Raw genomic sequence first — 12,922 nt, 5'->3', positions numbered from 1 at the left:
GTGGAGTTTTGAGAGTTGGTTCAACTCCATTTACTTTGAATAGAAACAGAGATCTACAGTTATCATTTTATGGATACCTTAATGCCTTAATGAACTTGAGGATCCACCTGTCTAATGGAGCCCGTGATTTTACACACCAAAAATGCCTACGAAAAAGACGACTAAAACTTCTTAAAACCCAGATGATTACCCTATGTCATAGAATCTTTAGGCTTAAATCAACAAGAACAGCTCCTAGAACACGACTTTCCACCAAAATTGCCAGTTTCTCTCACACCTCCCTGGTGTTTTATCTTGAGTACCCATTGCTTACTATTATAATCCGCGATATACGAGGTAAATTTATTTTAATTACATTTGTCACTTGCATGGTTACACTTACCTCACAATACTTTCATAAACAATACGATATAACCAATCAATCAATCAATCAGAGTGTAAACCACGTAATAGTTATACAACTAATAAACATGTAGCACTCTAAAATATACAATAATCAAAAATCTAATAAAAACCTATGTAAACTAACACTGAATTACAATACGTAACCACATCATTTAAGGTGGCTCAAAACAGTTTCCAGCACTTAAATTTTGATGGGTCGTTATATCCACTCTTTATCACTTGATGCTACAGTCATGGTATCAAAAAACTGCCCAGTCATTGATAAACACGTTGTTATCATTTTTGTTTCACAATAGGTTACCATAACAACAGCATGACCTGCTAAAAACACCCTTAATTACAGCTTTAGGGGCTTATAATTCAAAAACGGCACGGTGAATTTTTTTTATAGTATCAATTTTTGATAAGAATGATAAGACGCAACTTTTGGCAAAGTTTAAAAAAATTATGTGAGTGGGGTCAGAGCCACCGTAAATTTTCGAAGATTTAAGGTGGCACTGAACCTCACCGACAGAATTTTTTTAAACTTTGCCAAAAGTTGCGTCTTATCATACTTATGAAAAGTTGATAATATAAAAAAAATTCACCGTGCAGTTTTTGAATTATAAGCCCCTAAAGCTGTAATTAAGGGTGTTTTTAGCAGGTCATACTGTTGCTATGGTAACCTATTGTGAAACAGAAATGATAACAACGTGTTCACAAATGATTGGGCAGTTGTTTGATACCATGACTGTAGCATCAAGTAATAAAAAGTGGATATAACGACCCATCAAAATTTAAGTGCTGGAAACTGTTTCGAGCCACCTTAGGGCGCCTTGCATTGAACACATTACTGTCATCACTCTATTTATATCACATTTCAATAATTGCGTTGTTTACCTTACCTTACCTTTCTTACATTACCCTACAATAAAATACGTTACTTTCCTTGAGAATCTCCTGAATTCTGTACAGAACAATAGCTGTTGTTGTTTTTTTTTACTGTCGTTAATTCTTTTCTCTCTTCTCGCAGATGGAGATTACAAATGACATTCAGTTTTTACTACCGATCATGGTCGCCATTATGGTAGCCAAGTGGGTCGGCGACTTTGCCACGCATCCCTTGTACCATGCATTACTGGAATTGAAGTGCATTCCCTTCCTTGACTCTGAACCTGTTATACTGCACGAGGGATCAAAAGCGTAAGTCTCAAAAATAACTAGTGAAATAGTTGAAAACTTCGTGACACCTCAACCAATCAGCTTCACAACTAAACCAGTGTAAAATGCTCCTTGCACGGTTCTCATGTGGGACTGAAGCGAGAAGAAAGAAGAAACAAAATGGAATTTCCCTGTTCTTTTTTTTGTGTCCTTATTACACCGAAAGAAAATTTGTAACCACACAAGGCACCGCTTGTTTCCTGCATCATCACTGGTACACTTGAATATCAGTAAACTTTTAAGCGTGGATACAAATGAAAACAGAGAAATTAAAAAAGTGACAGTGTAAAGCTGCTGAAAAGAACTAGAGATTATGTTTTACAAAGCAACGGTGTATGTATTTAGGCTGTGCACGGCCTCTTTAACTTCCACACTTAGTATTTTCCCCGTAGATGTTTAAAGTCGGTTACCAACCAGAAGTCGATTAGCCCTCAACCAGAAGTCGAAAACACTATCTATTTCTCGTTCTTTAAGTCTGGGATGGGGGCTGATCGACCTCTGGTTGGGGGCTAACCGGCTAGGGGCTAATCGACTTGGGGGTAAAGGACCGGTTAAGGTCGTATAACCCCCTAACGAGAAAATACGTGACTTGTAGCAGCTAGATTGGCAGCTACCTCATTTCATCAGGGTATTCACTATGCATGTTGTTAGCCATTGTTTCGTTTGCTGTACACTTTTAAAGGTCCTATAGTCAGTAAGTTTTACAGCATCTCTCTTTCTTTCAGGATTAACTTAGAGTTGTTTAGAGCTGGAGACGCCATGTCCTCACCTGCTATTGTAAGTTCAAAAATGAAAGAAGTCAGGAATCTAATGACATTTTGGTTTCCAAAAGCCAACTGAGGGGGAACAGTTTCATAGTGTAACACTGCATACACCTTACTTCAGTGTTATGAGTACTGTACTTTGTCTCGCAACACTGTTTTGAAACGCGAGATGTAGGCGAACTTTTGCAATGTAAGTTACGTTTGTGTATGACTAGCTCCTTTTAAAACACGCCTTCTCCAAGGGGGAGGTTCCCCTTTGGGAAGCTAACAAATGAAGTCTTCCACCTTTTGTTTTAACTGTAATGATGTCGTAAAAATCTGTGAGTAGTTTTAGAGGAGCCTCTTGTGTGTTTTTTTAATTTCTTTAATTTGATCACGGCAAATATTCGTCAGCTTTAAAAACAATTTATAAATAACTTATCTATAACTAATGTAATGTAAATTAATTAAATAAAAATCTATTTTCCACGAATGCCTTGCCTTACAATACTTGTTGAAGTAGACGTTTAAATTGCCCAAGGAACCTTGCTTCCCTTACGTCAGAAGGAAGACTGTTCCAAAGAATAAATAATGTAAAAACGTTATATAAACTTTATTTACCCTCGGTAGTGTTTATGGCCCCGCTATAGCTAAAGCTATTTTTGTAATAGTTTGTTCGTGTACTTTGTTCAAGGTGGTACACAAAATAGAATCTGTGGAGCGTCTCACTCGTATGTTGTTGGACACACCTCATGGTGGGTACCCTGTGGTCACCAAGACGGACGTAGGGTACGAGGTGTTCTCAGGATTGATTTCCAGGTAAGGCAAAATAAGTGTCTAATCACACAAATGCTCTAATTTCGGAGGGCTGTGAAGGACTTCGCTTTCGGGGCTTGATGATTTGTTTTTCGTTCCCTTTTTCCTGGGATGGGACATGATTCCAGAAAGCTTAAGAAGGAATCCACCAGAAGTTCGAGTAACAAGTGGACAAAAACTTTGTACCAAGATTATTTACATTGTACAAGAAACTTCTTTGCGACTGTTTTAAATATCTCCTCAAAAGAAAAGATTTCTGTCAACACCAAATGTCGAAAACAAATTTTGAGGTTCATAAGAAACACTTAAAAGGTACTAGTAAAATAAAACCGATGGTGAAATTTTACCTGTGAGTGCACAATTTCTCTGATTTTTAAAATTTATTTTCTCGAGATTTCTTGGGAAATTGTCTTTGGTGTTATTTCAGGCTACTATTTACATCTCTAGCTTTTAGAAAATGCAAAAAGGTCTGTTCTATAATTAAAATTATTCTAGTACAGGGTTTTTGTCCACGGAAAACTAATATTGCTCGATCCCCTTTCGGAGTTCGTCTTAACTCGCAAGTTCAAATTGGTTGAACTGTGTGAATCCCTATAGTGTGGGAGCATTCAATTAAAGGTATTGATCATTATACGCGCTACCTAACTAATAAATCACTGATAACTACTACAATGAAAGAAATGATTAAAAAAAACCTGCTTTACAAGGAAGCCTTGTACAAAAGCAAAATAAAACTTACATAAGACTGCCATCAAAATCATAATTCTTCAACTTAGATTTAAATTCATCAAGAGAGGGTGACTGACGAGTATCCAAGGGTAATCTATTCCACAGTACGGTTTATTATACATTATAACGTGGCTCTAACTTTTCCGTTTGTGGACGAAATCCTAGTTTTAACTAGTTTTTGATCATTCAATTGAAAGCCACTGAGAAGTACTATCATGTGGTGCTGTTTTGTTATTAGCATTTTGCAAAATGATTTCATGATACCCTCTTCCGAAAGGTTGTAAGGTGTCATATCTCTGGAAGAATGTATTTTCATGTGATTTCAACAGCTATAGGTTTTAAAAAAAATCATCACACAACGTTAACTGCTGCGTTAACTCTCGTGGATGTTTTGTCTTGTTTTCTGGGGCTATTTTGGTAGCTGCTTATTCTGTTGAAAAGTTTCTAAAAACATCTTGTTTGTTACTATACTGTTGAAGATTACAAAGCACGCCTATTGTTTTCTCTTTCTGCTTACAAATGAAGTGCACATTAAAGTTAGTTTATTACATTCAAAATTAGAAATCTCCTGTGTACTAAAAGGGCTGCAAAGAATGTATTTTCATGTGATGTCAACTGCCTAAGGTAAAAAAAATTCATCACACGAAGTGTCAAGTGATTTCCACAAATGTAGCGTCAACTCTCTTGATGTTTCGTGTGGTCTTCTGGGGGTTATTTTGATAACTTTGCCTTTTCTGTTGAAGGCTTCTGAAAACATCTTGTTTATTACTGTTGAGATTGTAAATCGCGCTTATTTTGCTTGCAAATGAAGTACAAATTCAAGTTAGTTTATTACAATCAGAATTAAAGACAGCTGCATAAAACGAGAATACAATGTAGTTCTTGCTAAATCTAGAGCACGGCTTGGCCTTCAACAATTTCTTTGTCTGCAACTTAAAAAATAATAAAATAATATTTAATAATAATATTTAATATTTCTAAGGCGCAAATTAACATGTGAATATGATCAAATGCGCCTAACAAACCATATGAGTAATATAAATTAAACGATATGCTATGAATAGTGTGATTAATTTAAAACTAATTATTTACAATAATTATGTACATTAGGCTAAGGTAACGAGCTAAAAATTAAAATATTAAAAACAAGGGATCTAGTAAAAATGTATATAAAACATCAAGAGCTATTCAAACGCTTTTCTAAATAAAAAGGTAATAATTACGGCATAATGAAGCATAATGTGGAACTGACGTATCGCCTGTGCAACTGTAAAGGTCCAGGTTGTTACAAACGCGATCTAGGGCGATGGAGAAAATTCCAAGGGGGACTCCCGTGTCAAAAGGACGGGGGTGCCCGTGGGAAATTTTGAAAAAAAAACCTAAGAAGCTCTAAGATCATGTTTTGTGGGCGTGGCTTGAAATTTTTTTTCACCCCTAAGAGGTACCAATTCTAAAACAACACATTATCTCCTGTCATATTTTTTTTCAGCTCAGTGCCCTAAAAGGTGACGCAAAAGCTCTCGCTGTGGAGCTTTTGAGGCTGAACACCCTATTAAAAAGGGACCAAAACCGCTTTTTAACTCCTCAAAGGTACGACGAGCATCCCCCATCCTTTTTATATGGGAGTCCCCCCCCCCCGGGGGGAGGAATTACACTTTTCCGATGCTCCCGACACTGCAGTGTCATCCAGTTGGCTTTCCTTTTGTCATACCCGAATTGCCAATCATTCCTGTGCGACTAAAACACGAGCTAATTTAGAGATCTGCTCGCCGTGTAACCTCTGCAGTGTAAGCTGAAACCACAAATATGCATGAGTGGGCGTACAAATTCTGGTCAACACTTGAAATTGGCGCGCCATTGGAGGGGCATGGAAAATTTCGGCTGCCCTACAGCGAGGAAAAAGATGTGTTTTACGCTGGTATCAGGAATATTTCTGCCGGCTTGTACTCGGTCAGTCGATTATCAACTCGCAGCTTGTAACAAAACCGCGTTCTCCTATCTACGAGCAATGAAAAAAAAAAAAAAAACGTTTTTATCAGGGCTAGGCACGATAACGCGACAACGTTCGTGACTTTGTGAGTGAAATTTTTTATGATCAAAGTAGGTGTTTTGGAATAAAATCGATGAAGAATGAAACCGAGGTTTAAACTGAGAGATTGATAAGCCGTTCTATCAGCACATCGAGTCTCATTGGTCATAAGAAGAAGTGGAATATAGCAAATATATATAAAGCGGAGATTGATTATATATTCAGCTATATTTTGTGCGCGCGTTACCTCCACGATACAAAATTAATTATATAAAGAAACTATCTAAGCATGCTAAAAATTAAAGTAAATTACGTTCTAGTGGATTCCCCATTTGCAATCAGTGGTGTCCTCTCATCGTTAACGTGCGATCTTTCTTTTAGTCGCTTTAAGATCCAGCAAAAGGCGATCACAAGTTCAATAGTCCCGATACAAATCAACGTTCCCGAGACCCAAGGAACAGCTTTCATGGCAGTCAAGACTTGTTTCATAGTGTTGGCTGTTGACGCATCCACTGACACGCTGTTGTTTAAGTACACGATGGGCAGTATCACCTCTTTGACGCCTGCCATTTGTAGAATATATTTTGTAGGTTTAATATTCACGTTTAGTTGAAGCCGTAAACTTAAATGAAGAGGGAGACCAAAGTGCGGTTCAATGTCGAAAAAGGTGCCATGTTCTTCCTTTATTGGGTCTAAGCCTCCTACATTACTGACCAGAGATGGATCACCTTGATAGAAATGGGGTTTAGAGGCAACTATCGCTGGCACTGCAACAGGAGTGTCTTTACAAACGCTTGCATCAAGTATCCCGCTTGGAAAACACCCATTAGGACAAAAGCCTCTGTTTGCAGGGTTAACACTTGCGTTTTGCCACAACTCTTCGGGGTATGTAAACCTCAACGTGTCCACGCCGTGAACAGTTGTTTGCGAACCATATACAAAGCGCATGGACTTACACAGCTGCACATAAAACGCGTACAGCGTATCATCGGTGCTGGTTTGAGGAGGAAATTGCATACCGTCGCTTCCGTTGAGCATGTTTGCCCAGGATGAGTTCCATAAACCTACATTGGGTTTTCCCTTCCACTCGGTCCAGACTGCAGCTCGGCTGATGTCTGATGCCCCAGTGTAAGTAGTCACGACGCCATCTAGACTGTTGTTATCCATCATCCGGAAAATAGGGTCGATATCTGGAAGAAAAGATAAGTGATACTTGCGCTTGATCTCGGCAAAAAACTCGAACACGGGGTCTTGGTATCCCCACAGTAACTCGTCAACAGTAGTTATCTTAAAGAACTCTTCCTTGAAACGTTCGAAAATGATGCTAAATATCATCGATGATCCAGGATAGGTTTTGGAAACTTCTGATAGAATAACCAGCGGTACATTAGGCAGTGTGACTGTATTTGTGTACGGATCACACGAGGAACAGGAGCAATCGGTATCAAAGACATACTTGGTAAACTTGTTGTACGAAACCGTGTAATTGTTGTTCCAAGTGATGTTCTTCTTGGTCTGATGAACCCTGTAGCAGTAGGGTCCTTTCTGACTGACATAAGGGTGGCCTCCCTGTTTTACCTCCAGTGGATTCTCTACATTGAACATGTAGAACTGCATCCGAACAGGCACAGTAGGTGACCTCCATTGCTCATACAGAGCAGAGCTCGGTTTTATAACAAGCTGCGAGTTTATAATCGATTGTATCCATTTGTTTGCTTGGGTGAAACACACGGTGCCGAGTACAAGAAGAAATATTCCTGATGTAACTAACAAACATATCTTCGTCCTCGCTCGGCAACAGTCCCGCTTTTTCTTCGTTCTTCCTTCGCTCAGCATGACTGACAAATGTTACCTTGGCGTGACTTAAATCGTCTGTGAGTGGTAATGTTAACCCGTAGTTTTCGAACGGGTTATACAGAGAGCTAGGTGGTAGAACCCTATCTTTATCCGTCGATAACCAAATCAGGGAAGGAAAGGCATATAGTAACGGGTCAATCCTGCCAAGCCATGTCTACTCTCTGACCTGAATGAAAACATGTTGAGTTACGTAACGTGAAATTTTATTTAAATACCCCGATATGAACTGTTCATGTTACTGAACTTACGCGGGGGTCTATACATGAAGGCCGTATTTTGGCTGGGTATTATGGTTTTAACCCAAATATCTCGTTCACGTTTCAAGCAGTCAAGAATCTCTCTACTCATCCCACATATCTATGTTTTGGGCTCTTTTGTAAATGTTTTGGTGATTTCTGGGTATATTTAACCATTTGGAGATAAATAGTTTTTCTCAAAGGGTTAGTAAAATTTATGGAAATAGGAAATTTTGAAGATTTAGTGTTGATTTAAAATTAGAATATAAAGTTTAAAATTGGTAGACGTACACCAAACAGTTGTCCACCAACCTGGGGTGCCCTTTCTGCCCTTCCGGGGGGCGTTGAACTGTCTGGTGGTGCTCCATAACCCTTTTTTCCCTATTAGTCCCTCTTTAAACTTCCTAAAATTTCAGTTAAATTCAGGTAGAGCTCCGCCTTACCTCAATAGCCATCCATGTTGTGTGTTGTTGTTTTTTTTGTTTTTGTGAAATTCTATGCAAAAAGAAACAGTGTTCAAAGAGACACCGCCAAGGCGATTTTGCTGCAGTTTTGGTCAAAACAGGAAACAGTGCTAAAATTATGACTACCTTCACTAGTAAACAAAATGCTCCTAGAACACACAGGATATTAAGTGAACTGCTGAAGGGAGAACAACTTGTAATAAAAAACGTTTAGAACGATTTTGGCCGAGACACAACTACAGATTACTTGAAAAGGTCTGTCATCACCACCTTGTACGTGCGTAACTCATCAGTTATAACACTTTCTTTACATTTGCAATGCACTGTATCAAACCTAAAACATTATATTTAAATTTCAGGGTTCCAGATACGTTTTCAAGGCAGGGTGTCGATAAGGAATTCTAACAGGTCAATTCCCACCGCTCCCGCTAAATCATTAAAAAAAAAAAAATTCAGTTCAGTTGTCGGGTCAACTGAGTAGCTGATCCTTTCGAGTTTTTGACCTGAGACACCTCACTTATCTAGAACACTAGGTTTCTGTCATAGAAAATGTGTTCTTTAGGTTTTGAGTCACCGCGAATCTGTCAGCACGGCACGCGATATCAGTGACCCGATCCTTTTAGTTGTTTGAGCACGCCCACTCAAAATAACACGTGAGTATGTGTGTGCTCACGAACTAGCACATTATATAACTTTTCAAGTTAATCTCGTAACCCATGGGCCCTTGAACAAAGATTGGATTCGAGGTTGCATGCAAGTGAGACTGCAGAGCGAGTCTAGATTAATGTTTTAAGGGGGAGGGGGAAGGGGGAAGGGGGCAGGAGGGTCCAAACTTCCCGCTTTCCGTTGCTCCAGTTTCAATCCCTTTCTTTGTGACTCCCGCTTCTTTGTGCTGTTTCTACTGCAAAATAATAATATTTGGGACCCCCCTTTTAATTACCATCCCCCTATCCAGATTCCCAACGGCGATCCCCTGTTGAGGGGTTTATCAGCAACTTTCGGCTGACAACTCTTCAATTTCAATTCTTGTCTTTAAGAAATGACATGATGGTGCTTTTGTCTCGTGAAGACATCTTTTCCTCTCGTGAGAATCTCTCACTTCACGAGGAAGAACTGGATGTGAACAGGCTGGATTACTACCAGGTTAGCGATAACTAACAAGTAACATGCTATAATTGTGATTTGTGAAGAAAGTGACTTCGGGAAATATTCAACGCTATTACTTCACAATTACGTCGTTTGACCTTAAAAAGAAAAGAAAACCATCCAAACCATTCTAAAAGTTTTTTTGTTTTTTCAGTCCTCTGATTGAGGATATGCACTTTCGGTCAGTAGTAACTGTTATCATGGTTAACACCCTTTTCCCAAGCCTCCGAGAATACTACGTGAAAGAGATATTTTGGAAAATTCTTACATAATTTTTTTCTTTTTGAGTTGCTCACGTGACCTTGTTCCAGTTAATTTTAGATTTGTTGTTGTTGTTGTAGATGCACCAAGGGTACGTCCGTGATGCGGAGCGACTTAACGCTCAGCTGGAGCGTTATGCAGCAGATTCGCGTTACCAGGAGATGTACATTGATCTGGTACGTAACGCATCCTACAGATTCAGCTTGAGCCCTTGTGTCACGAACTTCTTAGTTCTCCTCGGTGAGATCTGTGCTTGGCTGAAAGAAGATTGTACAGCTGGTTGTAGCCAATTAAAGCAAACATGCAGTTTCTTTAACCAATGAGGAACAATCAAAACTAAATGTGACTTCACTTACGCTTGTTTTTCCGCCCTTTGGCACTTGCTGTATCTTTACGCGCGCTTGGCTACTATTGCATCAAGTTCCGATTGGTTCATTACGTTGATTGCTTTGATTGGACGCCCTTTGCTGAGGATTACTGATACGTTGTAATTTTCGTTAATAACTAGAGATCATTCCTCCAAAACGTAAACTAGGCTTTTACTTTGCTTGTACAGAGGAATGTTCCGAAATGAGGTGCTCTGTTAGTTTATTTTAAGATGATGAAACGTTAATAGTTGCTCTCCCTCCCTCTCCTCTCTATAATGAACATTGTTGTAATTTTATTTGTGACGAGTGTTTGTTTACATTATTTCCAGTCTCCTTATGTGAACCACTCGGCTCCTACAGTTCAAGAGACGTTCTCTCTTCACCGAACCTACATTATATTCAGGACACTAGGACTGAGGTACTTCATTTACAACTGAATGATATCGTAGAGAAAAAGCGGGAAAGGAAATAGCGCACGTTGTACTGACTGTTATCTATAGTGATAATGTCGATATCACCAGAAATATCTGGAGTTATTACCTGTCATATCATTTCACTCTGTTGATTTTCAACGCTTTACCTGGTTAGGAGAAGGAATAACTTAGAACCTTAGTTCTCAGTTGCTGTTTGTAAGGTTGTCCTAACCGGTATCATCTTGTCCTGTTTTGACAGGCATTTGACTGTAGTGGACAAGAAAAACAGGTTTGTGTCAATGACCCGCATAGTGTTAAGCACAAGTTTCTCTAACCACCCAACCGTTGTCACTTGCATTGCATGCGAAGTGCACTTCTTTGTCTCTATTTCTGCCAGTCTCCATCGTAACAGCTGCAAAGGAGCCTACACTGCTTCCACTTCTTGTACATATCTAAGGAAACCATATTCCGCCATGTTATGGTTGGTTTTCCTGTTGCACGAGCATTCGAACTCTAAGTTAGTCCGAGTGGCACAGCCATACGTCGATGAATTGCACGTGCATGTCTTGAAAAGCCAACAAACATTCATCAGAAATCAGTCAAAAATCTTGTGTATCGCTCTCTGTAATCACTCCCTTGCTCCAACGTAGGGTCAAGGGCATTATTACCCGCAAAGACCTCATGGGATTCCAAATAGAGGAGCGCATCCACAGTGTACTCCATGACTCGCCCAAGGCCCAGGAAATGCAGTCTCCGTCAGCTCACCGGCAGAGTGTGGAGGCATGAACTGAGTGAGATTCGTTTCAAGGTAGATAGGCATTGGTTGTTGCTAGGAAACGTTATTTTACGTGACTGTTAACTAAGATAGGAGGGTAGTGGTATGATAAGGAGTCAAAAGATAAGACATGTTTAGGTTATTGGGCATGGGAAAATATTTCGTACGCCTACGAGTCGATGTAGTCTTCAGGTAAATTGCATGTTATTAAAATCGAAAATATGTCTGAAAGAAAATTTGAATCAATCACGCCTTCTAGTATGGGGACTATTACTTGACTTGTTTTTTTCCAAGTAAAAATGACCGAGCTTTGCATTTTGCGTTCGCCCAGCCCTACTCGTAAAACAGGAGCCTGCAATTGCTCAGTTTATAACCGTCTGTCTCTGAAGTGCTTTGCCATCTCAAGGTTCTCTCGATCAAACAGGATGCGTTAAAGAACAGTATCCAGTAATTAGGGTATCTACTTGTCCTGTTATTCAAAATTGATAAATTTTGTCAGTCATCAGATGAAACGATGGGGAAAAGCGAGCAGTAATGCAAGGGAATGAATCAAATATGAAGTTGATTTTCAATAATATGTCATTTTCTCTCTCTTTATTCCAGTAATGGTGCTTCCCAAATCGATGTATAAATTAGGGAAAGTTAATACCAAGCTGTTATGAAGAATCATTTTGTAATCTAGCCAACTGAGCTAGGCATCGTAACAATTTAATACACAAAAGACCACCCTTATCCTGAATTACACACAGCAGCAAAAAAAATATAGTGAGATTTTATTTTATAAGAAGCGAATACAGTAGATTTATTGGAAAATATTGTCATTAAAGTTTTTTAGAGAAATTAAGTCAAATATGTTTAGGAGTTGCTTAGTTCGCGGTAGAATTAATGCAGCCCTTTTTTAGACGGATTCGGCTAACGTGTTTAGATCCTTGTTGCCACCCAACAAGCCACGTTTCACATATTAATATTCTTACATGGCTCCGAGGCTTTCAGGACAAACTTTTCTATTTGGTTTTATTTTCTTTGTATCCAAGTCTCTTTTGGGAACTGAGAGAGAAAAGAAACTTTAAAAAATTACAGTTTTCACCCGAAAGCCTCAGAGCCATAGTAGAATATTGATATACTGAACGTGGCCTATTCGGATCACGTGATGATTAATTTGAAAAGTTACAATTGTTCTGTTTGCACATACTCCCATGCAATCAGTTGCGTGTGACAAATTGCACAATTGTAGCCTCCCAAATGAATCTCGCGTTGTCTGAACTGGGTAGCAACAGGGATGTAGACACGATAGCCGAATCCGTATATTGATTTTATGCCCGAGTCAGGGAGCAGACTCCATCAAACATGATGCAATTATGCATGAATCAGTGTACTTTTATAACGATATTTTGAATAATAATAATAAGAATGATTTGTTATCAATATCACCTCAGTGGATTAAATAAAAAAAAATTAAGAGTAGCGTTTTGTTTTGTTT

General features: G+C 38.9%; 2 protein-coding genes across 3 annotated transcripts in view; one reads left to right on the top strand and one right to left on the bottom strand.

Annotated features, from left to right (window-relative positions):
• LOC110066650 (chloride channel protein D-like) overlaps positions 1-12,906 on the top strand; it is a 44,340-nt gene extending 31,434 nt beyond the window's left edge. For both annotated transcript variants that reach the window (XM_089296069.1, XM_020773878.2), the window contains exons 17-25: positions 1,418-1,587; positions 2,331-2,382; positions 3,043-3,167; positions 9,517-9,622; positions 9,967-10,062; positions 10,584-10,672; positions 10,927-10,956; positions 11,318-11,475; positions 12,046-12,906. In XM_089296069.1, the coding sequence (XP_089152195.1) occupies positions 1,418-1,587; positions 2,331-2,382; positions 3,043-3,167; positions 9,517-9,622; positions 9,967-10,062; positions 10,584-10,672; positions 10,927-10,956; positions 11,318-11,453 (804 nt within the window). In that variant the 3' untranslated portion in view covers positions 11,454-11,475; positions 12,046-12,906. The remainder of the gene's footprint in view (positions 1-1,417; positions 1,588-2,330; positions 2,383-3,042; positions 3,168-9,516; positions 9,623-9,966; positions 10,063-10,583; positions 10,673-10,926; positions 10,957-11,317; positions 11,476-12,045) is intronic.
• LOC110066652 (lysosome membrane protein 2-like) lies at positions 6,098-7,975 on the bottom strand. The gene has a single exon (XM_020773881.2). It carries the CDS (start codon positions 7,756-7,758, stop codon positions 6,232-6,234), a length of 1,527 nt encoding a protein of 508 aa, XP_020629540.2. The 5' UTR covers positions 7,759-7,975; the 3' UTR covers positions 6,098-6,231.
• Positions 12,907-12,922: the final 16 nt, after the last annotated feature.

Source organism: Orbicella faveolata, unplaced genomic scaffold, assembly GCF_042242905.1.
Source record: "Orbicella faveolata isolate gen_17 unplaced genomic scaffold, um_ofav_v1 contig_26, whole genome shotgun sequence".
In the NCBI taxonomy this organism is placed as follows: Eukaryota; Metazoa; Cnidaria; class Anthozoa; order Scleractinia; family Merulinidae; genus Orbicella; species Orbicella faveolata.
This window is presented reverse-complemented; position numbering and strand designations above follow the sequence as displayed.